Source organism: Vidua chalybeata, chromosome 20, assembly GCF_026979565.1.
Source record: "Vidua chalybeata isolate OUT-0048 chromosome 20, bVidCha1 merged haplotype, whole genome shotgun sequence".
Taxonomy (NCBI): Eukaryota; Metazoa; Chordata; class Aves; order Passeriformes; family Viduidae; genus Vidua; species Vidua chalybeata.
This window is the reverse complement of record NC_071549.1, coordinates 10,212,099-10,235,943: the sequence shown is the minus strand read 5'-3', so window position 1 is coordinate 10,235,943 and position 23,845 is coordinate 10,212,099. Positions and strand designations below refer to the sequence as shown.

Below are 23,845 nucleotides of genomic sequence, written 5' to 3'. Positions count from 1 at the left end.
CTCCCCTCCCAGTCCCCAGCAGCTGACAAGGCTCTTGGCTTTGACTTTTTCCATTGCTGGGCTCCACTTTGTCTCCAGTTTCCACCAGGCACAGGTGTCCTGGATGATGCCTTGGAGCATTAACTGTTTCCATGCTGGAGAAACCAATGGCCTTCCCAGGACAGCTGCTCAGTTTCAAGCTATTTGGAAACATCTGGATCTGGGACATGGAGTGGAAGGTATGTATCTGCAGGGGGATCATCTGGAGAAAGAAACTGCTTCCAGATGTGTTTGGGCAAAAATGCTATTGAAATGTAAACTCAGTTTATGTTGTGCTGCCTCACAAACGCTCAGAGCGCGCCTGGGTGCAGGGGAGGGACTCTGAGGCTGCTGCTGTGGGCGAGCTCTGGGTGCAGATGTGCCTGCAGATGTGCATTCACTGTGAGGAACCGTGTGGTTTGTGGCTGGCGAGAGTGTCACATTGTTTTCTCTCTTACCAGCCAAGTCATTCAATTCCTCATGCCGAGTATTTCTTCCAGATGTGGAAGTGCCTTACAAAAGCAGGGCTGTGTGGCACTGGAGAGCAGAGAGGCTGGGGCTGGGGAGCTGTGCTCTGTGGGTACCACTACTGCACACTGCCTGGGATTCACTCTTCTGCAGAGTGAGCGTTGTGTAAAGCCATGGCAGAAGGTGTCAGCCCATCTCCCTGCCTGACTGGTACAATGTTCTTCCCCTTCTCTGTGACCACCTGGGACTCTGGAAAGGGACAAGTGGCAGCCTAGGCTTGGGAGTTGCACGTTGCTGCTGTGGGAACACCCAGGCTGCAGGTCAGGGCTGTCCTTGTCTCCCAACCAGCCAGCAGCATTGCCATTGCAATGTTGTGCTCCAGGCATGTGGAAGTAGAGTCTGTGGCTGGAAAACCCAGTACCCAACAGACCTGTTCCTTCTCCCAGTGTTCTTGCAGGTGATTAGTGCTGATGAGAGAGAACGTGGAAATAATTTTGATCTCACTTTCAGCCTCTGCTGGGTAAATCCTGAGGAGGACGGTGGCACACAGTGAAGGAAGCAGGGCTTGTGCCATCCCTGCCCACCCAAGGTTTCCTTTGTTCTATTTATTGAGCAAGGATCCTGACACTCTTTCCCAGTGACTCACAGCAGCTCTGTGCAGAAGCCATGTGTCTTGGAGCACTTTGTAGATGCAGGAGCTGCAGGAGCCTCGCAGGAGCCAACTGTGTTCATTAAAAGATGATCAGATGTTTCCTTCCTTAAGGCAGTGTCTAGCTGAGGCTGAGTAATAACTTATTACCAACGAGACAAATAACTGCTTATCATCAGGTCAGTGCCTTTGCCAGCCCTTCTGGTAGTGGTGGCAGGTGCTCTGAGCACCGGTGGGCTCAGCATCCAGAACAGGGGGTAAAAAGACCCCCTCCAGTCGCTGTCCCTTCCCCTGGGGCAGCCTGAGCAGGGGCAGCCCCAGGCTCTGCTGCTCAGTGGGGTTTGGCCCTGGATTAAGCTCGAGGAACAGCTTTATCCAGCCCTGGTACAGCATGTTCCTGACTGCCTGTGGAATCAGGCTGCTGGAGTGGCCTCTGCAGGCCACGTTGTTCCATCCTGGTGCTGGGGACTCAGAACCAAATGTGCCAGAGCTCCTTGTGGCCTGATGGAAAAATCAGCAGTGGGCCAGGGCAGTGTGGAGAGGCATCCCAGGAGCGCTGTGGGGCCACGGGTGAGGTGGGCGATCGTGGTCCCCCATGTCCCCTGTCCCCACATGCCCCGTGCTGACGGGGCTGGGCTGGGGAGAGGCAGAGCAGGGCCAGCTCTCGTCCCTGGGGCCGGGGCCCTCTTGGGCTGGCTCAGAGGCTTTCCTCAGACGCCATCCTCTGGTGCAGCCGCCGCGGTCCTTCCCTGCCAGATGCCATGGCATCTCTCCATGTCCTTTGTTCCCTGCCTTGCTCACGCCTCTGCCATGATTTACGGCCGTTGCGGAGCAGCCTGGCTGCAGCTCGGCTGCTTGTCCAGACCCCTGGGCTCCGTGCCCTCGCTCCCAGCCTGGGGCAGGGAGCTCTTGGGGAGTGCTCTGACCCCCCTGCATTCGGCCCCCTTGCATTTAACCGTGTGCGTGGCCTTTTCTTTCACCTCCTTCCAGCCTGGGTGTGAATGAAGTGCTTTCAGGGGGAGGAGATTGTTGGGAGCCCAGCTCTGCCTGTGCATTGGTAGCAGCCCATAAAAGCATCCCAGGAATTCGCCTCGGCAGCCCTGTGCGGGGTGAGCCGGTGAAAGACGCCCTTTGTTCTTGCAGCCCAGTCCCACACACCCTCTGGAATCTGCAGAGCTGGATGTGTGCTCCCACTGCCTGCCACGCTGCACTCGGGCCCTCGGCAAGAGGTTTTCCCACGTCTTACCCCGGCCAGGGTGAGCAGGGCTCTGGAGAAAGGCTTCCCCAGGCTTTACTGAGCCAGGCCTGTGACCCCAGCCTTAGCCCCGTGCTGCTTAAGCTGAGTCAGAGGGACGGAAATCCCTTTTCGCAGGGCTCCCTCTCCCTGCGGGGTTTGATTACAGGTTTGGGGTGTGATTCCTGCTGCCGGGGCTGCTCCGGAGGGGAAGGCCGGGGGCTGACACGGAGCCAGGCCGGGCCTCGCCGCAGCCTGCACACAGCCGGCTGGCACCGGGCCCAGAACATGGCTCTGGAAAAAAATAAATGCCTTTGTTGTTGTTGAGGAAAGCCCAGAACGCTCCGACAAGGACACAACCTCTTCCTAAAGCTGGGTTTCAAAGCCCTGCTTTCTCAGAGGGTTCAAAGTGACCTGGCCAAAAGCATCTGCTTCTCCGTGGGTCAGCCTGGCTGGAGGAAACCCTGACCCACGCTGCAAGGCCTCCCTCTGAAACAGCAGCTTGCAGGGGGTCCGAGGCATGGCACCCACACAGCCCCTCCCAGAAGGGTGCCCACCCAGGGGTGCTGCTGGGGAGCCCCTGGAGCTTTCCTGGGCTGTCATTAGCAGAAGAAAAGCTTTGGGTGACTCAGCGAGCAGGGCTCAGACACTGCCTCTGTCCTGAGCAAGACTGACACATGCAGTTCAGGCAGAGCCTGGGCTGGCTAAAGATACCGTGGTACTTAAATACTTTATAGAAAATCATTAAGCAATTAAATCTGGTGGATCTCACATCATAGAAAAAGCAGCTTGAAGCCTGTGCAGTAAACAGAGCAACGCTTCCTGCTCGTTTGGGATGTCTTCTTGGAGTCTTAACTACAATCCTTGCTTCAAAATAACTATAATTATCTCTTAATTGCCATTATTGTTTAACATTTTTAGCATTTGCAAGTGCAAACTGTTACAGTTTTCCGTGCAGATACAATCAGTAGCCGGGGCTCACAATGAAAGCAATTAAAATCCTGTGATTATCACAAGGCTGTGTGTCTCTACACCAGCTTCAATCTGCATCACTTGCCAAGATGTAGGCTAGAAACTCAGACAAATTTAGCATTTATTTAGTAACCCAGCAAAGCTACTACCTCTTGCTGCCTCCAATGATTTGCATCTACGGCACTTTTTGGAAGGACGGGAGCAGGGAGGGGATGGGAAAGAAAGCAGTTTCTAGAATACATCCCGGGAGAATATACAGCAAGAAAAATTATGCACATGAATTATGCATCTGAATTATGATTTCACTCCTATTTTTGTCTGGATTAGCTCATGTTTGGTGTGCATCCCTGGCAGGATGCTAGCAGAGTGTGCTCCAGCTCCCAGCAGGTCACTGCAGCTCTGGGTCCTGTGCTCCCTGCTCCACTGGCACCTGCTTCCCAAGGGCTCACGGAGCTTCCTGGGGCTCCAGCCCCCCAGCAACAATGGCAGCCCCTGCTCCTGCACCCCTCACAGGCTGGCCAAGTCGTTTTTCTGTGTTAATTGAATGCCTCTCTTCTGTAAACACACCGGGGATGACAACAGATTTGGGTGTAAGCTAAAAAAGCAGGTCTGTGCTATTTTGTACAGAGGGGGAGGTGTTTGGAGGCTGTGCTGCCACCAGCCAGCCTTCAGCGGTGCTCCCCGCGTCCCCAGCACCTCCTGGGGAAGGCAGACATGGAAACATCTTGGCCTCTGCCAGCTCTGGGGAGATAAACCCAGGAGAGAAGGGGAAGGCTTCCAAAATCTCACCAGATGCAACTGCAATCCCAGCACACACTCAAGTAAAGCCAGCAATCCTTCCAGGAAAAACTGCTTGGGAATCCTCAGCTCCCTTCCCGGGAGGGCTGGTGACCCCAGGCCATGGATGTTTCCATCTGTAAGGAATTTCAGTGGCCCTCATTGCCATTAGGGAGGGAATTATCCTCACTGGCCAAGTCAGCAGGGCACCTGCACCCAGGTGTGGGGTCCCGACAGGGTGGGTGTGAGCACGGGGCACCTTCCTCTGATGGGGCCACGTGGGGAGGCTTGAGGGGCTGTGAATGCTCCCTGGCTGGGTTCTTCCCTCACCAAACTGCATGTCCCATCTCTGCTGCCGCCTTGGATTAACATCCCTGACATCCCAGCAGTTGTTTGCACGAGAAAATGAGATTAGGAAACTATTTCAAGTATTTGTGTCTGTTGTTCAGTGGCAAACAAGGCTGGAGCCAGTGCTGTTTGTCCTGTCAGCTGGCTCAAAGCTTGGGAAAACAGCCGGGAAGGCAGTGGGAGACACCCAGCTAAGCACCAGGGGCTGAATTTGCACATACCTTTGGAGAGTGGGAAATGTGGAGCTGGTGCAGGCAGAGGCACCGGCTGAATCCCCTTGCCAGGGATGGGGTACCTGCATGTGCACATTTGTGGGTACCCCTGGGATACCTCAGAGGATTGGGATGTTTCTACTTTCAGGTGTTTCCCATCTGCTTTGAAATGCTGCTGGTAAGAAGTGAAAAGTCAGTAAATTTGGGCAGTCACAGGAAAGAGGAGCAAAGGCAGAATTAATGGAAACAGGCATCTTGGAAAGCCTGGGCTTGAAACCCCTGAAACTGCCTGCTGACATTTGGGCTAGTTGTGCTCCCGGGGTGATCAGGTTAAGATGAACTCTCCAGTTTGCCTTTTGGAGAAAGAACACAGCTGGTGAGGCAGAGAGGCAAGGAGGAGGCCAGGAGAGCTGCAGCAGCTCCAGGTCACTGTGTTTTCAGGCTCAGCAGGTCCCTGCCACATCCTGGAGCTCTCCTGTGGCTCCTGTTCAGTTTGGTTTCCCTGTGGCAGCTGTTGCTACCCCTGCATTTTCAAACTGCCTGCCTGAGTTTCAAGGAAGTCATCCATATATTCAACAGGAATATCAGTTTCCAGGAGCTCTGGGGGACCCTGAGATCACAGCAGCTAATGCAGGGATTCTGCTGAGCTGTGCTCCCCCTACCAGAGCTGGAATTCCTCTTGGACGGGGTGTCTGCTGGGGGTGCAGGGAGCTGGGGGTTGTTTAAACTTCCCCTGGTCTTTCTGGGGCTCAGGTGTCCTGGGACGGGCCCCCATCCCAGCTACTGGGATCCAGCCCAAGCACGCGGCCCAGGGAGGACACTTCCTCCACATTTTAAAGCCAGAAGTGGCTCCTGAAATCAATACAAAAGGAGATTCCTCTGCAGCCTAGGGAACCACCCTGTCCACATTCTTCCCTGAGGCCTTCAAAGGAGCTGAGGAATCTAATTTCCACTAATTTGCTTTGAAAACACCAACTTAAAATTGTAATTATGGCCTGGTGTCTTACTGCCGAGGGAAGACCCCAGCAGACTGCAGCTTCCTTGCTTCCCTAAGACATCAGTTTTGATGATTTATTAAGACTTACATTTTTAACAATATGATGTCGGTTAATGTTGGAAGATGTTCCTACAATTAATGAAAATTTCATAGACTGACTGGAGAAGAAAGAGACCATTTTATGTCCCCTACCAGATGGCCTAGACCAGCTGCTCACTTTTTTCTTTGAACTGTGATTCTAATGACTTCTCAGGCCTTTGAAGTCTGCTTAGAGCTGCTGAACCAGATGGATTTGCATGATAGTAGCAGTGCACGTTTAACAGTGGAGGACTTGTGCTATTTTCCCTCCTGGCCACTGCTGAATGCTGCAGTTGGGGGATTTGGAGGGGTGAGTAAACCCGGAATATTGCCAGGCACTGGCAAAATGTACCTTGGTGTAACATCACTGGCTTCAGTGGAGTTATTCCCCAAAGCCACAGTGCCCTTACCCAGCTCTCAGCTGCTTTTGTTGCTTTACAACCCATGGGACGCTGTCAGTCATGGATTTATTGGGGCCTCACAAAGCAGGGGCTGCTGTCAGAATGCACAGTTCAGCACCATTAAAAAAAAAAAAGGTGAAAATAAGAAAAGTAGCTTTAAATATGTATTAATAAGTTTTTTTAAAAAATAAACCACAAAATAAAATGGTGACAAAAGAAACAAAACTGAAAAAAGATCCCTGAGTGTGGGTTTGGTAGGAATTTATGCAGAGTAGAGAAGTTGGGGAGGCAACACTGACATTCCTGAGTTTGAAATCTCAGATCAATAGTGAAAGTGGCCACATCACTTTTTCACACACTGCCTCCCAGAACACTCACAGGACCTCAAGCAGCTGCTCTCCCTGGAGCAATGTCCGGGCTAGGCTGGCACAGAGCTCCCTAAAATCTCTCAGGACTCTGATGATCCTTGTGGGTCCCTTCCAACACAGGATATTCTGTCATTCTATGAAAATCATCCCCGCACAGTAATAACGTGCCTGGGGCTGTCTCTGTGCTGTGTTTCCCTGTGCCTACCTCAGAGATCTTTAGGGACTTTTGAGGAACAAACAGCACAGGACAAATGGAACGGTGAAGGGAAGGAGCAGAGCAATTACCCAGAACCAGGCAGCCCAGGGCACAGAAGGACACCAAGGCCATGGCACTGGTGGAACAGAACGTACTTTTCTTACTCAAGGTGGTCGGTGTGATAAGGAAATGGAAGGAGGGTAAACCAGAGGTAAGGCTTTGCCTGGATGTGACACGGAAAGCGCCGTGTCCTGGCCCTGGAGTCCCCCCGTTCCTTCCCAGGTGATGTGGATCCAGTGTTGGCAGCAGTCCGTGTGCAGCAAGGCAGGAGCACTTGGCTGAGCCCTGGTGGGGTGAATGTCCCCATCAGCCAGGGCTTTCCAGGCCTCGGCTGCTCTCCCCGACCCTGTTCACAGGCAGTGCCGGGAGCCCAGCTGTTCATTTGCTGTTACCTGTCAGCGAGGTGTCCGTGCCGCTGAGATGCAGATCCCATCCCCTGACGGGGAGCCGGTTCCTGCTCACAGCCGCTGGTCCCATGTCCCCAGTGCTGGGGATGGCAGCACGCCCTGTGTCTGGCCTGGACTGGGTACGGCCAGGGCTGGGACAGGGCCATGGCACAGGAGCGGCCTCTTACAGCACGGCAGCCCTCATTTTGCCTTACAGCCATCACATCCTCCACACCACGCGAGGCTCAGACTGGACACCGGGAAAATTTCTCCGTGGAACGACACGCTGCCCACGCGTGGCGTCCCCATCCCTGGCGGGGGGGACTCAACAGCAGCGCGGATGTGGCACCTGGGGACGCGGCTCAGTGACGGCCTTGGCAGCGCCGCGATGCTCTGGAGGGGCCGTGCCGCCCTCCAGACTCCTCCAACACTCGCTGTTGCTCCCGCACAGCGCCGGGCTGTCCCACAGGCGGGCGGGCACCGCCACCTGCCGCGGGCCCTGCCGCGGGCCCTGCCCGGCCCTCAGCGCCGCCGTAGCCGCCCCGGAAGGGCTCCGGTTGCCATAGCGGCGGGGCGGGGCGCAGGCCATGGCGGAGCCGGGCCCGGCCGGGTCGCTGCGGCGCTGCCTGGCGCGGCTGGGAGCGCTGCGGGCCCGGCCCGACGGCGGCCGCCGCACGGAGCTTCACCTGCTCTTCGACCAGCTCATCTCCGAGAGCTGCGGGCCCGAGCCCGCGGCCGCGCCCGGCCCGCAGGTACCGCGGGGATGGGGCGCGGGCACTGGGGCGGCTCCGCGGCTGTGTCCGCGCGGGGACGAGGAGGACGAGGAGGATGAGGATGAGGAGGAGGAGGAGGATGAGGAGGAGGAGGAGGATGAGGATGAGGATGAGGAGGAGGCGGCCGTGCCGTGTCGGAGCGCACGTGTGGCGGGCTGGGCAGGGCCGCTGTGGGCACGGCGTGGTGCGGCTTTGCCCCGCCGTGCCCACCGCCGTGTCCCCCAGGCTTCCAGCCCACCTTCCCCCCGCTGCGGGCGGGATGTTCCCGCAAATCTTCCCCCCCCGGGCCCTCCTCCGGCTCCCCGGTGCCTCTGAGCTCTGCTGCCCCGTGCCAAAGCGCTGCCGGGTGGAGACGTGGGTGACATCAGCGGGCGGGACTGTGGGCCTCGGCAATTTTTATAGTTCTATAGTTGGAAAAATAATATTTTTTAAACTTTAAAGCAAGCCCTTGAAGGCTGAGCAGTCTAGATGAGCAGCATGGATGCTGCTCCATTGGCAACAGACTTAATTATCACACTGGTTTTTCTTAATTTTATTTCCAAAGCAGGCTTACTTTGCACTTTGGAATGAATTGATTTTTGGACAGTACTCTTCTATTCCTTGATCTAACTTGGTATTTTTCTTGAGCCATTATTGCTGTCTTTGTAGTCCCTAAATAATAAACTGAGCCTTTCTCTTCCAGGATGTTTGTGCTGTGCTTGTCCAAGCCTGTCAGTTGGTTCCCCTTGATCAGGAACATCTCGTCAGCAAAGTCTGTCAGCTTATCCATCACTTACTCAACAGATATCAGGTAGGAAGAGTTTGGTCATGTCCCTCAAAAAGCCAGTGGAACTCTGTCTTTTTCCAGGGCTGTGGAGCCAACCTTCAGGCAGAGTTTCTTGGATTTTCACTGTATTACTTATTTTTGGGTAGCTGAGGCTCTGATCTGGTTTTAGCATGGTTCCTCATAAAACCACCTCTCAGTCAGAAGTGATTCACCATGGGAAATAGTCTTGTACAGATTTATCCATTTCTGGTCAGGTGTGATCTCTGCTGGTGTGTTTTAACAGCCAGATCACCCAAACCTGTGAGCAGTTTCTCAGGGTTTATTGACTGCAGCAGTACAAGATGATGTTTATCTTGAACCTTTTCTGTTACGCAGGTGATGGTTGATGAGCAGAACTTGAATTTCCTTCTCTCCTACTGCATCTCTGCTCTGAGGCAGTGCAGCTCCTGGACACATGTTGAAATTCTGCAGGCCTTAGCAGCTCTTGTTTACAACAATGGGCCCAAGTGTCAGAAGGTGAGTTTACAAACAGAGAGAAAGTAACAACAAAAGTATTTGCACCACTGCTGTTTGTACTTTATCTTTTTTCCTGAGAGAAAGAATAAAAAAGTTCTCAAATTGTGTTACCTTTCATGCTAAGATGAAATCCCATTTAAATAGTGGTTGATATTCATGGGAATTTCAGTTGTATTTATTAATAATTATTATTCCCATGTGGAATACTCTGTACCTGCAGGCTGCAGCTGTTGAGATCACCATTAAATAAGGGCACAGGCTTAGCCTGCAGACCAACCACCCTGTGCCTCAGGCAGGAAGGCCACGGGGAGGTTGAAATTGCACAAAACTCCCCAGGCAGGCTCCACTGAGGATGCTGAAATCCATCCTGTAACCAGATCAGGGCTTTCGCCCGGCGCCGTTTCACAGCAGCGGCTCTCGGGTCTCAGTCCTGTGTGAAGCTCCTTGTTGCTGCAGCTGGCAGCGTTTGAAATGCTGAATCCTCCCGCTGTCAGCAGCTCGTGGCAGCTTGCAGAGCAGTCTCTGCTGTTGGGCTGAGCATGGGGTGGTGATGCTCACAGTTTGGGAGCTGCCAGCTTGTGTGGGCTTGTAGCCCATGTAGTGGCAGCAGTTTGGTGCAGCAGTTGTTCCTAGCTTAGCTTCTTGTCTGGGAAGAGAGCTTAAACTGGGACTCAGCTGAACTGTGCTCATCTCTGTCCTTTCTTAATACAAAATAAGAGGACTTAAGGTTTTCAGGCTGTTTTTTCTAAACATAAATCTGTCTCCAGAATCTGAAATTGCAGCTGAGAATTTTTAGCGTTTGTTTTACTTCTCGTTATCGTGCTTCGTTTTTTGTTGGTAATGATTTCAACTAATTTCACTAAGTCAGGTCTGCTCTGCCCATGATGGTTATCAGTGGGTGACCTTTCCTTGTCCTTGTCTCAACTCATGAGCCTTATGTTTTCTCTCCCCTGCCCATCTGAGGGGCAGTTTTGGTGGGCACCTGATGTCCAGCCAGGCTCCAGCCACCTCCCATGATGTCTGTCCCCCAAACACGAGACCCAGGAGGCTGAGGGAGGAGCACTGACCCCTAATGGCTTTTGCTGGTTTGTTTTCAGTATCTCCCGGATCTGCTGGGCAAGGCTGGGCTCCTGCTGCAGTTCAGTGACCCTGCCCAGCCAGAGGTGGAGCTCAGGAGGGCAGCTGTGCGCAGCATGGCAAACCTGTGTCTCAGGTGTGTACCAGCCTTTTCAGGTGGGTCAGAAAGTGCACATCTGCCAGCACAGGGCCAGCAAGGTGTAGGTGCATGAATTTGAAATGCAGAGCTTCATCTGTGCATAAAACCATAAACTCTCAGTCTTCCAGAAATAATGTTACAGGGAAGGAAAGAAAAGCTGTTGTGCTGTCTGGTTTTTCATGCAGAAGGTTTCATTTTGTTCTCTGAATGGTAGAGCTGGCCCCTTTCCATCAGCCATCCATCCAGCTGGGGCTCTGCAGGCTAACAGAGGGCTTGGGTGGGACTTTGTGCAACTTTATGAACCTATGGACACACTGCAAAGCAACCTCGTATCTCCTCCTGCTCTAATTTTAGTGTCCCTGGACAGCCGTACCTGGAGGAGTCCTACAGAATTGTCTGTTTTCAAACTTTCCTGAGTGTTCTGCAGTCTTCAAAAACCACTGATGTGGATGACATCACTTTTTGCATGGTAAGTGTGAGTCTAATTGTCTAAAATACTCTAATTAGGAGATTGTGCTGCTGGAATATATGGAATTTGGAATGTTGTCAATTAAGACTTTGCTTTATTAGTCTATAATTTATCATATTACTGTCCCAATTGAGCAAAACTGAAACTGCCTAGAAAGTTACTTGAAAGATGTGAACCTGCAGCATTTTGGGAAGGAAAAGTAAATAATTCTTTGTTTTCAGTTACTGCAAAGTGCACTGAAAGGTGTCCAGTCACTTCTCAATGGTGGGAAGATGAAACTGATGCAAACTGACCAAATTGGAGCTCTTCTGGCAGTGTTAAAGGTAAATCCTTAAATCCACCTGGAGGAAGAGGCAGACACTGGGAGGTTCCAGGTGCTGTTAAGTGGGAAACAGTAGAAGATGAGCAAAAGGGAGCAGAGAAGCCTGAGCATGAGGGGAAATGGAGTGTGAGATGTTAAAGAAAAATATATTGAGTTTCTCTCACAGCATCTTCACTGCACTTCCCACTGCAGAATGTGAGAGGAAGATGGGAGGCTTGGGGGTTTTTTTGGACCTACTTGAAATCCTTCTACATGTAGATGGATTTCAGATGTTGCATAGCCTTATATATGTGAGAGGCAGCACCCGGGGGAAGCTGAAAATGGGTGAATTCAATAAATCTGTGCATGAGAAAGGGACAGCACGCTAACCTTTGTGTTCCTGTTGCAGAAATGCATGTTCCACGGGCTGCCAGGACTGAGCATAGAGGTGCCCACAGCCCTGTACCCTGCTCCCTTACCTCAGTATGATAAAAGGTCACCTGTCAAGCAGGAGCAGGCAGAACCAGCCACCTCCAAGCAGACAGGGGTAAGCTGGGCTGCTCCTGATTCTCCAGCCTGTTTGTTGTGGTTGTGTCTCACCTGTCATGATACTGGTGGCTCTTCGTGTCCCGAGCATGTGGGACATTTAATTCTTTGCTTCAAAGGTGATGATTACAAATTCTGCACTGAGTAAAATTGCTTTGGGAACTCAGGTGACAGGAACAAATGGCTCTGCAGGGCTTGGCTTTCCTCATTTAAGCTCTGTGCAACAATTATTCATCCATAGCCAAGAATTCCTGGCCTGCAGGCACGGGATCGATGCGTGCAAACTTGCCAAAGCTTTTGATTTTATAAGTCACGTTTTCTCTCCTAACACTTGCACAATTGTTTGACTCTTTCTTAGGGAAGTCAAGTTCATTTAAGACTGATTTCTTGCCTCATCTGTTCTGCTCAATCCTTCAACAGGTTATTTTTTAACATGTAAATACTTTGGATTACTGATTATCTGAAAGACATCAGAGAAAATAGGGTTATCTAGTCATGTTGACTTGTTTCTTTTTAGGTGCTGAAAAGGAAGGTTAGTGTTAACTTCCGTAAATCTAAAAGAACTGCAGAAGTATTTCTTGTTGTTCTTTAATCACTTTTGTGTGAAATAGGATTTTTAGCTAAAAGTTTCCTTGGGTATATTTTGCTTTACTGATGAAGAAGTCAAAGGTTAGTTTTTGAGGCTATTCACTTATAAACTGTTTTCTTGGGTATTTCTGAAATTTTGTGACTGTTGCTACTAATAAGCAGAATTAAAAAACTCAGATGCTAAAAGAGTGACTGTTTCTGTGTGTGTAGAGTATTGCAGAGACATGTAACTGCATTTATGTATTCGTTAAGCACTGACTAAGAAAAATCAATTTTTTGTCTTAGAGCCGAAGAAAAAAGTGCAAAGGGAAACAAAAGAAGGGAGAGCTTGAGGAAGAAGGAAGAGAAGATTCAGAGGATGCAGGAAATGAGTCAGTGCTGGGAGCAGACATGCTGAAATTGCACCTGGGGGATGTGCAGAGCAGCCCCTGCCCGGAGCCTCGGCCTCGTGTGTCAGACGTGTGTGCTGGGCAGGATCCCCCGAGCTCACAGCCCTGGAAACGCTTCAGCAGCAGCGAGTCGGAGTATTCCGACACCGAGGGTGGAATACAGAGCAAAGTGAGGTGATTGCTGTGCACGTGCAAACGTGGGATCCACAAAACCCTTCCTCGCCATCCTTTGTTCTTAGTCAGAACTGCTGAGGGAATCACTTTCCCTTTCGATTTATGAGACGGTACGAGAAAATTGGAGGGCAATAATTTGTGTTGGTTTGGAAGTAAATTTGTTCTTCCTCTTCCTGCTCTTGGTCCAAAAGATTTCCTCTCACAGCCAGCCACTAATATACATGAAAGAGGTGGAGCCCATCCCTTGTCCCTGCTGTTTTCATTAATCTTTTCATTTGTGTTTAAGGTCTTACCAAGCCAACGTTCGCCAAGGGGCTCTGGCCTGTTTCCTCTCCACTATAAAGTCAATAGAAAAGAGAGTTCTTTATGGCTACTGGTCAGCATTTGTTCCTGATGCCCCTGGTATTGGCAGCCCCCAGTCTGTGTCCCTGATGACTATTGCTCTAAAGGACCCTTCTCCAAAGGTGAGTACAAAAATTGTTCTATTTTTCCCCATTAATCTTAGGAGTTGTCACCTCTGGCCTTCAGTAAGTATTTGGCTACTACCCAAGAAATAAATAGGAAGCGTTGGCTAAGGAAACAAAGGATTGGTTCTATATTGCCTAAAGTAATGAAAAAAAAGATAGTTGGAGTTGAACTTTCTCTCACTAGAGAGGATTTCATATATTTTAAAATTCTCCATCTGCTCGAAGGAGGTGTTAAAAGGTACCACAAATGTTTTATCATTTCAGACACGTGCCTGTGCTCTTCAAGTCCTCTCAGCCTTCCTGGAAGGTTCTAAGCAGTTCCTGTCTGTGGCTGAAGATGCCAATGACCACAAGAGAGCTTTTACTCCTTTCTCTGTCACCATTGCTTCCAGCATCCGGGAGCTGCACCGCTGCCTGCTGCTGGCCCTGGTGGCAGAGTCCTCCTCTCAGACACTGACACAAATAGTCAAGGTACCTGCACTGCAGATGTGCCACGTGCTCCCAAGGGCTGACACTGCTCTCTGCATTGTGTCCTGAAGAAAGATGGCACAGAATTGCTGTTGAGGGGTGAGGTGGTGGTGGTGACAAACAGGCCTTTGTCACCTCATTGAGTCATCCTACAGAATCGTGGAATTACAGAATGGTTGGGGTTGGAAAGGACCTTAAAGATCACCTTGTTTCAAATCCCCTGCTGTGGACAGGGACACCTTCCACTAGACCAGGTTCCTCAGAGTTCCATCCAGAGTCTTGGGGTTTCTTTTCAGCACAGTCCTTTTTTCTGCATTTTTTTTTAGTCTTTTTGGAGCTGAATGAACCTGTAAAATGATCCTGAAGACTCACATTGACTTTAAAACTGGAATCCAAATTGACAGCTCCTTCCATGAGCTATCAAAATTCCTTGGACTTTATGCCATGTCAAAGTAATTAAACCCAAGTTTGTATCCAGCAGATAATTGGGGTGGGGTTTTTTCAGATGCCCTCGGATAATGAGCTGCCTGAGTGACCTAAATTACAAATGTAAAAACAGACCTGTTGGAGGCCAGGCTGACATTGTAACCAGCACCTTTCTCTCTTTCAGTGCCTTGCAAACTTGGTTTCCAATGCACCCTACAACAGATTGAAACCCGGGCTGCTTACCAGGGTGTGGAACCAGATCAAGCCCTACATCTCTCACAAAGGTTTGCATTCTCTCTGCTATATTCCTCCCCTCCTCTGTGCTCCAGAATTCAAAATTCAGCAGCAGTGGATGTTTATATGTTATAATCCATCTTGTCTGAAAACTGCTGAGGGAGGATGCTGGGCTGTCGGTGAGGTTTTTTTTTCCTTTTTCTTCTCCCCCCACTGTCTCTTGCAGATGTCAACGTTCGAGTTTCCAGCCTCACGTTGCTGGGGGCAATCGTTTCTGTCCAGGCACCTTTGCCAGAGGTGCAGCTGCTCCTGCAGCAGCCCAGCTCCTCGGGGCTGAGCAGCAGCGGCAGCGCGACCCCTCGGCGCTTCGGCTCCTGCGAGCAGTGGAGGAAAGCAGTGCCCTGGGCAGGGGAGAGCCCTCAGGAGAGTCCTGCAGGCTGTGCCCCTCCCGAGCCCTGCTGGCTGCTGCGCCTGTGTGTGTCCCTCGTCGTCCTGCCCAGGGAGGATTCCTGCTCCGACAGCGACGCCAGCTTCCCGTCCTTGTGCAGCGTCTACGAGCCGTGTCCCCTGCGCCTGGAGGCCCTGCAGGTGCTCGGGGTGCTCGGGGAGCTTGGCTCCCATCCAGCTGCCTCCCTCACTTGTGGGTTCCCTTTGCTCCCTGCTTCCCCAGGGAGATTGAGGCCCAGGCCTTTGCTGGGGCTGAGCTGCTGTGACTCGAGCAGAAAGGTTTTGATCCCGTGGCCACAGCGTGGCTGTGCCGCTGCAAACCCGCTGCTGCAAGTCCACCTGCCTGTGGTTCTTTATCTTCAGGATTCTTTTCAGTATTATCTGGGGGTGTGTGCTGGCAGACTGCGAGTCTTCCCCGTGCAAACTCCTCCATACAGAACCCAAATTAAAGTTCTGGTGGAAAACAGTGGGAAAGAGCCCTGCAGTCAGAGAACAGTCTGCAAGGAGCTATGGAGTGACTCAGGGAGTACCTGTGGATGCTGAGGCTTGGCTTTGTTTTAATTCATGTAGCCACAGCAGAGGGTAAGATTTTGTAACATGCATCCCAAGAAGTCTCACTCTTTTTCTGGAACAGTAAATACTTGTTAAATCCAGCTTCACAGAATGCAGCAGCAGTGTTACAGGAGGTACAGGATGTCTTGCTCTCAGTTTTTTTGGCTACAGGAGCCCTCACTTACAGTAAATAATTCATGGTCTTGCTACCTGATAGTGCTTCTGTGGCTCTTCTTTGAACAATGTAATGGAACAGGGAGGCTTTTAATCAGCTCTGGTATTCCAGAAGTTGTGCTGCAAGGTGTATCTGTTACATCAGAGTTCAGTATGTGGTGCCAGGGTTGATTAGCCCATTAACATCATTTCAGTGTGTAGTTGGGGTATTTTGGGTAAACAGAAGGAAGAAATGCTGAATGGAATTTTTTTTTTGTCTGTGTTTAGGTGTTGGCTCTTCTTGTGAAAGGTTATTTCCCTATGGCTCAGAGCTATTTCCTGGGACTTGGAGAAGTGGCTTGCAGATGCATGGAAGAAATGGATCCATCCATTCAGCTTCATGGAGCCAAAGTAAGAGCAGGAGACACGTCAATGTTGGTTTTTTTTTTGTTTTACCAAGTCAGTTTTATCTGTCTGTGTGCTTTGCAAATGCAGATGAGTGGTAATGAATATTCAGAGCATCTGTGTGTGTGATACAGAAATTCAGCACCCTGACACTTCGAGAAATGCACCTTCAGCTTCCAGTCTTGAAGTCTCAGCAGAATTTTGTTGCTCTGCTGAGTCACCAGGAAGCTTGGGAAGTGCAAGGACCACAACACTGGTGCTTCCCTGGCTGAGCATCAGCTGGTGCAGGGACTGGACTCTGTGACCCAAAGATTTCCTCTTTGTGCTGTAGTTTGTTATGCTGTGCTTGCTGGAGACTTTATGTAGGAAAGGCTTTTCCTCTAATTCCAGTACTAGCAGGGACAGAACAGCCCAAACCAGTACTGACTCTTTAATTTTTGTTCCCTGGCTGAGTAGATGCAGGTTCTGTACTTCCATGGTCCTTGAGTCATCCCTGATGAAAACCCCCTTGCTTTTTGTTCTCTGCAGCTTCTGGAGGAGCTGGGCACGGGTGTCCTGCAGCAGCACAAACCAGACTCCCCCACTGCCCCTGAGCAGAGGGTGCCTGTCAGCGTGGTAAGTGTGAGATTCCACCTGACTGAGCTCCTTCCCTGCCCTCTGCAAAGTCACTGGCACTGACACAGACAAATAATTGCAGGGAGGCAGGAAGGGACTCAGACTGCAGCTTTGTGGATGCCAGGATGGACAATTTCTGGAGACTTCCTGCAGTCATTTGGCAGTTGTTCTTGTCTGTGGACAGATGTGTTGGGGTTTATTTCTTTCACATGATGTTAACCCTGTGTCTTTGCCTCTCCTCTTCCCAACTCTGCTAACCTGCTGTAGCTCAGAGAGCTGGAAGAACAGCACTGATTTTGTGTGTGTCATTACTGCTGCATAAAACTTTTAGAATTTTGGTGAATTTGCATTGTTAAAGAGCCAACCTACATTTTCTGGCTGGTCCCAAGTGCAGAGAGAGTGGGCAGAACCACAATATATGTGAATTTAGAAGACTTAATGAGCTGTTTGTTGGCTAAGTTTGCAGAAGTTTAATATTACAGGCCTGTTTAAGTCTTCCTTCTGTGAACAGAAGACAAGCTTAAAAATTTCTTTGGCTCATGCTAAGTTTTGAGCCTACAAGACAGGAAATGTGTTCAGTAGCATCAGGTTCCTGTTATTTGCTATGAATGTAAATTGTCAGGCAAATGAAAACACTCAGCTGTGTGGATCAGGAGTGGGATTGCAACTCTGTTTAATGCAGTTTAAATTTCAGAGTATGATGATCATCTTTAAGACAAGAAATTGGGCTTAATTGCTGAGTTTAAAAGATAAACCTGGCTGCTTCTCCTGCAGGTTGTGACCTTCTGGACGATGATGTTAAACGGCCCCTTACCTGGCACCCTGCAGAACTCCCCCCATGCCACTCTCCAGACAAGTGCCTGTGATGCCCTGTCCTCTATCTTACCAGAGGCTTTCAGCCTCCTGCAGGTAGGAGAACACACCTTTAAATGTGGTGGTTTGACCTTTGAGGCTTTGTCCTTGTCCACCAGGTTACAGTAGTGTAAAGCCTTTTAAAACTTGCCAGGAGAAAGTAAAGAAACCTTCCCAAATTTTTTTTTTTTTTCCCTCATTCTGAACATTGTGACTGTTGAAGGCTGGAAAGGGCAATGTTGGGAGTAATTAGCCTGTCAGAACAATTAAACTGTGGGTCACAGCAGCTTTTTGGCCCCAGCCTTGGCAGTGATGCACAGGAGATGGAGGACAAGAATTTCATGGCATGAGGGAGGGCTGAGGGATTGTTATTCTGCTGATTAATCCTTTGAAGAGCCAGCTGAGCCAATAGCCAGGGCCTGATGTTGTGCACCCGTTTGCATGTGCATTTTTTTCCCTTTGCAACATGAAATATGCTTTTAAACATGAAAGCCTTGGCAGTGGATCCCCCCTGCATTGTGCAGCTCCTTCTGTGTCACTGTGCCCTCGCTGGGGAGTGCTCTGCCAGATCTCATTTGCCCAGGAATTGCTGGTCCAGCAGTATCTCTGGAATTCTCCAAGTACAGCGTGTACTTCATCCCCCTGTACTTTGATCCCATCCCCTGTCCTGTCCCCGTGGCCAAGTGGGGTCGAGTCAGTGCCCACTGTGACCTTCTGTCATGGGCTGGTGAACTGACAACCTGGCCAGGCTGAGCTCACCCTGCCTGCCTGTCCTGGCCAAGGAGGGGCAGAGAGGGAGGGGGGGCAAGAGCAGCCCATCCTCTCTGACTTAGCTCTGATGGGCCATTCCTTCAGCTTTGGATGAGAGCTAACACTCTGATTTCCTTCTTGGTCTTGCCTAACAGCAGAGATCCTGTGTGCTGGAAGCATTCCTGTTTCCTGGCTGGGCTCCTGGAACCCTGCTCCCTTCGCTTTATCTAGGGCGTGCTCGGAGTGGAAGCTCCTTCAGGCACAGGGTGTTGCAGGGAATTTCTGTGGCACAGGGCTCTCCTCAGCCCCCCTGCTGCCACTGCTGCTCCTCTTGCAGGGGGACCAGCAGATCCTGTGTGTCACCTTGCTGCTTGGCCTGAACCACAGCGAGAACCCCCTGGTGAAAGCTGCTGCTGCCCGTGCCCTGGGAGTCTACATCCTCTTCCCGTGCCTCAGGCAGGTCAGAGCCAGCCCAGCCCTTCTTCTGAGCCCTTCTGTAATGAACCATGAGATGTGGAACATGGATTTGTGTGCAGTTAATTCCCTTTACTTTTGGCCTGTAGCATAGAGTTTTCCTTACTGGCTCCAGACCTGCTCTTGCCTCTGGTGTGACAGCAGAATCAGTGCAGCTTTAAGGGAGGTGAAGCAGAACAGAGAGGGAGAGGAGGGAGGTCAGGATCTTCCCAGGCTCTCAGGGATGGAAGCTGGAGTGGGTAGATTGGCACAGAGGAGCTGCAAGAGGTGAGGAGGAGCTGGGATGAAGGGAGCAGCTGTACAGTGCTCTGGGGAGTTTGGTGTTGGACTCGATCTTTGAGGTCTTTTCCAACTCCAGGATTCTATGATTCCAACAAGTTTTTAATGTGAGGCCCTCAGTCTTGCTCAAAACTAAGAAATAAAGCTTATTTGGAGGGAAAAAAAAGGATTTTTTTTCTACAAAATATCATCTTAGCTTGGCTGAGCTGGAAGATTAGTTTCTACAACGTAACCTTTAAGTGAATGATTTTAATAAAAAAATATGCAGTAGCTGACTTTGGAGTTTAATTCCAAAATATTTTGAAAGAAAATCCTTTACCATAGGCACATGTAATGTGCCATAGAAGAGAAGATTAGACAGGCAGCTCAACAGGGAGTTTGGAGAAGCAATTACTCTAAGAGTGGGATTTGATGGGTATAAGGTTGGCAGTCCATGTAATTATGTTAAAATCCAAAGTAACTAAATCACCAATGGAATTAAATAATCCATTGAAGCTTTTCAGCTACAGCTACCCAAGAGTGGTGGAGTTGGTCAGCATTCAGGCCTGGACTGTTAATTAAAGGTCAGGCAAAGCTGCAGAGAGCACCATGAGCTCATTAGAAGGTGTCACCTAGAAAACTAAGTGAACAGAGCTGGTGTCTCTCTCATTTTCCCTGGAAAAGCCAGAGTGTGTTACTAAGAAAATCCCCTGTGTTTTGAGAACTCTGTAACTTTGCAGCAGTTTTTGCTTTGACAGGATGTGATGTTTGTGGCAGACACAGCAAATGCCATTCTGAATTCCCTCCATGACAAGTCTCCCAACGTCCGTGCCAAGGCAGCCTGGTCCCTGGGCAACCTGACAGACACCCTGATCATCAACATGTATGTGACACACCCTGCCCTGGGGTGGCACCTCCCTGCCCTGTCCCCCTCCATGCTCTGCAAGGCCTTTTCCAACCAAAGTGATTCTGTGATACTTAACATAAAAAAAAAAAGCTGAATTTTGGCTTGGATCCTTCTTTTTAACCACCCTCTGCTGTGTGTCTGCCACTGTGGGACACTGTTTGAGCATCCTGTGTCCATCTGGGAGCACCTTCCACTATCCCAGCTTGCTCCAAGCCCTGTCAAGCCTGGCTCTGGACACTTCCAGGGATGGGGCAGCTTCTCTGGGTACCCTCACAGGGATCAGGTTTTTTCTAATATCTGATCTAAACCTACTCAGTTTGAAGCCATTCCCACTTGTCCTGTCACTCTAAGGAGAGACTCTTTAAAACTTTTCAGTTTTCCATTTCTTGTGTGTTGCTTGGTGTAATTACATGGTTCCTTTACTTTCAACATAACACAAGTAAAATTAATAAATATTTAACCCTTCCTCAAGCCAGAGACTGAGGGAAGCCCAACCTACTGTTACATTTTTAACAGGAAAATAGTTATCATATATTCCTGCTACAGAATTGCCCCAGAGCAATTCCTTGCCCTCTGTTTTTTATTACAGATTTAACCATTGCTAACCAGCTTTCTTGCATTGATAGTTTGGTTTTAAATTAATAAACATAGTGGTCACATGCAGAAAGGTCTGCCTTACATATTAGCCCTCTAAAGAGTGAAGGTTGTTTGTTCATGGGCCTTTATAAAGGGTGGTGTCACATCTTTGGGGATGGAGCAGCCGAGCTGGGTGTTCACAGGGTGATTCTCCTGCCAGGGAAACCATGGGACAAAGCTTCCAGGAGGAGCTCTCTGACCTCCTGCTGCTGAAATTGCTACGGTCTGCCACGGAAGCATCCAAGGACAGAGACAAGGTAAGGCTCAGGGGAAAGGGGGGGGTAGGGTTGGTGATTTAAATCCTGCATTAAAAAAAACAGAAAATGAAAAGGGCACCAGTTACTTTAGGTCTCTGCCCCAGTGTTTGAGGGGAGCTGCAGCTCACATCCTCCCCAGAGGGCTGGTGCTCAGAGGGTTCCCGTGTTGTTTGAATTGCAGGGAATTTGACTGGGCTTTCCCACAGTACAGAGGTTTTTGGTTTGGTTTGTGGCCATTTGCAGAGAATGATCTTTCTGGTGGCATTTAGGAAGACACAGTGTGATGCCAGCTGTGCTCCTTGCTGGCTCCGAGATGATTTCACAGCAGGCTTGAAATCAAACCTGCCAACAACCCGAAAACCGGAGAGGTGTTTGTGTGTTCCAGGTGAAGAGCAACGCTGTCCGTGCCCTTGGGAACGTGCTCCATTTCCTGCAGCCCTGCCACGTGGCCAACCCCAGGTTCAGGGAGGCCATGGAGGAGTCCCTGCAGGCCCTGATTGCCACGGTGGGCAGCGAGGCCACCATGAAGGTGCGCTGGAACGCGTGCTACGCGCTGGGGAACGTGTTCAAGAACCCTGCCCTGCCTCTCGGTGAGAGCCTGCCCCCCTGCCTCGGGCTGCCTCAGCACGTGTGGGGCTGAGCAGATCGTCATCTCTGCTGCCAGTGGGGTGCAGAAGAAGGGGGGAAGCCAACGGAGCTGAGTCTGGCTGCCACAGCTTTCCCAGGGCTCTCCCCAGTGGAACAGACTCAGCTCCTGCCAGTGCCAGTGCAGGTGTAGCTGCTGTGTTCAGCTGGATCTGTCATGTCAGGAAACAGCGTGAGGGTGGGATTATAGGTGTGAATAAAAGCCAAATGTCCTCTTGTAAAACTTCAGGAGATTAACTGTTTTAACTAATATTTCATTTCATAACCCCTGATTCGCTCTTTTAAACGACAGTAAATTCAATAAATGTCAGCCCATTAAATATTCAAGAGACATTTATAGTTTTGCATATTTTGGCTGATTAAAAAAGGGTTTTTTTGGTGTTTTTTTTTTTTTTTTTTTTTTTTTCAGGAGAGGCTCCTTGGGCCAGGCAAGCTTTCAGTGCCCTTTCCTCTGTAGTCAAGTCCTGCAAGAACTTCAAAGTGCGGATCAAGTCAGCCATGGCCCTGTCCATCCCCAGCAAGAGGGAATGCTACGGCTCCACGGAGCAGTTCTGCCAAATCTGGAGTGCCTTGGTGGTGGCCCTGCAGAGGAGCGAGGACACCGAGGACTTCCTGGAGTTCAAGTACAGCTCCAGCCTCAGGACCCAGATCTGCCGGGCTCTGCTGCACCTGCTGCAGCTGGCCAGGAGCACGGACCTGCCCCTCATCGGGGGCAGCCTCAGGGACCACGGCGAGGCCATCAAACCCTACGTGCTGCAGTACCTGAGGTCCTCGGGCGAGGAGAGCGAGGCAGGGCTGCACACGGACTCGGGGGAGAGGGAGAGAGGCTTGCAGGGAGCCATCGACCATCTCAGTGGCATAGAGAGAGAGCTGCAGGGCAAGGCCAGGGTGAGAGTGTCCCTGTACCTGGAGGATGTCCTGACACACCACACCAATGCCACGGAGCTGACAGAAGCTTGAAGGAAATGCCCATTCCAGTGACCAAAACTTCCACAGGGAGCACTGAGGTGTGTTCCCTTGCACAGGACATCCGGAGGAAAAGTTTCCTGCTGCTGATACTAAGTATTTTATTTCAGACTTTATTAATAATGCCTCTAGGACTTCTTTTTTTTTATTATTGCTATTTTTTATTGCTGTGTTTGGGGAACTCTGCCGTTGCCCTCCCTGGGGTTTGTGCACTTTGCTGTCACAGCGTCGCCACTTGGAAAACAAACGCCTTTTCCTCCTCTGTGTATTTTATAAAGCTGCTTGTTCCCTCAGCTTATCTCAAAGCATTTTGTTCCTATTGCTGCAGGATCCAGAATCATGTTTGTAAAGCAGGGGGCTGGAAGAATTTTGTTTTTCAGAGCACTGCAAATGTTGTCACTCTTGTGTTCCTGCAATAAACCCAAAACCGCCAATATTTGAAGAATAGCTTAGAGCAAACAGCCTTTGCCTTCAGCTGTCTGTGTTCCCAGTGTTGTACGCCTGGTCTGAGCTGCTGCCTCCACTCATCCTGTCTTCCAAAAAAAATCAGAATTCCTTCTTTCCAGGTGGATGGTACTGTGCAGCCTAAGCCAGAAAATTCCAAGTAGGTTCTCCAAGGCTGGAATTTTGGCTCTCCAGGCACCTCTGTGGGAGGTGCAGTGGTGTTCTAACAGCACACGGATTCGTTTCTGGTTCTGGAGTTCTGTCCCCTTCCATTCCTTCCCGCTGGTGTTACTTACTCAGTGTTTGCTCTGTGCTTACTCTGCTGATAGCCGGGGGAGTGCTGAGCTCTCTGATGTTGCTGGGGACAAATCAGCACCTCCAGGAATGAGCAGGGCTCTGGGGCTCTCAGAGTTAAGTGCCTGCTGTCCTAACCCTGGGCTGGATGTTTGAACAGAGCTCAGGGCAAGCCCTGCCTGTCGTAAAACCTCTGGGGGATACAAAATTCATCTGCTTTGTTCTCCCACCCTCGCCGCTGGTTTCAGCAGGCCTCAAGTGCTGAGAGTATCCAAAACTTCCTGGAGCCATGGAGCCTTTTTCAGGGGATGGATGGATGGATGGATGGATGGATGGATGGATGGATGGATGGATGGATGGATGGATGGATGGATGGATGGATGGGGCCAGATCTCTGCCAGGGATGTCTCCTGCTGTACCAGCCCCGTGTGTGTGGTCAGGCTGGAAACCCTGGGATGGAGGCAGAGCTGAGCATCCTTGCTGGGCCTGTCCTGGCTCTGCTTCAAGTGATGCATTTGCACTTCAGCTTCACTTGCTCCTTTCCTCTCTGCCTGCTGCAGCTGTAGCTGATCCCATCTTTGAGCTCCCACACCTGAACCAAGCCTGTGTTTCTCCACTGCCTTGGGGCGAAATCTGTCCCACAGCCACTGAAAGCACAACTTTGCCTGGGTTTCTTTCCCAAAGTTGCTGACA

The 23,845-nt window shown here is 50.5% G+C and overlaps 1 protein-coding gene across 1 annotated transcript; it reads left to right on the top strand.

Annotated features, from left to right (window-relative positions):
- The first annotated feature begins 7,759 nt into the window (after nucleotides 1–7,759).
- Nucleotides 7,760–22,875, top strand: HEATR6 (HEAT repeat containing 6). Its single transcript, XM_053961163.1, has 20 exons — nucleotides 7,760–7,916; nucleotides 8,620–8,727; nucleotides 9,079–9,219; nucleotides 10,317–10,432; nucleotides 10,790–10,904; nucleotides 11,126–11,227; nucleotides 11,615–11,752; nucleotides 12,625–12,902; nucleotides 13,189–13,366; nucleotides 13,634–13,840; nucleotides 14,448–14,547; nucleotides 14,724–15,085; nucleotides 15,938–16,060; nucleotides 16,583–16,669; nucleotides 17,444–17,578; nucleotides 18,609–18,731; nucleotides 19,762–19,886; nucleotides 20,707–20,803; nucleotides 21,189–21,393; nucleotides 21,858–22,875. Exons 3-20 carry the CDS (start codon nucleotides 9,082–9,084, stop codon nucleotides 22,406–22,408), a joined length of 3,180 nt encoding a protein of 1,059 aa, XP_053817138.1. The 5' UTR covers nucleotides 7,760–7,916; nucleotides 8,620–8,727; nucleotides 9,079–9,081; the 3' UTR covers nucleotides 22,409–22,875.
- The last annotated feature ends 970 nt before the right edge of the window (nucleotides 22,876–23,845 follow it).

Coding starts and splice junctions, on each gene's coding strand:
- HEATR6 (XM_053961163.1), top strand. CDS start 9,082: ATGGTTGATGAGCAGAACTTGAATTTCCTTCTCTCCTACTGCATCTCT. Junction 9,220..10,316: donor ATGGGCCCAAGTGTCAGAAG/GTGAGTTTACAA, acceptor GTTTGTTTTCAG/TATCTCCCGGATCTGCTGGG. Junction 16,061..16,582: donor TTCAGCTTCATGGAGCCAAA/GTAAGAGCAGGA, acceptor TGTTCTCTGCAG/CTTCTGGAGGAGCTGGGCAC.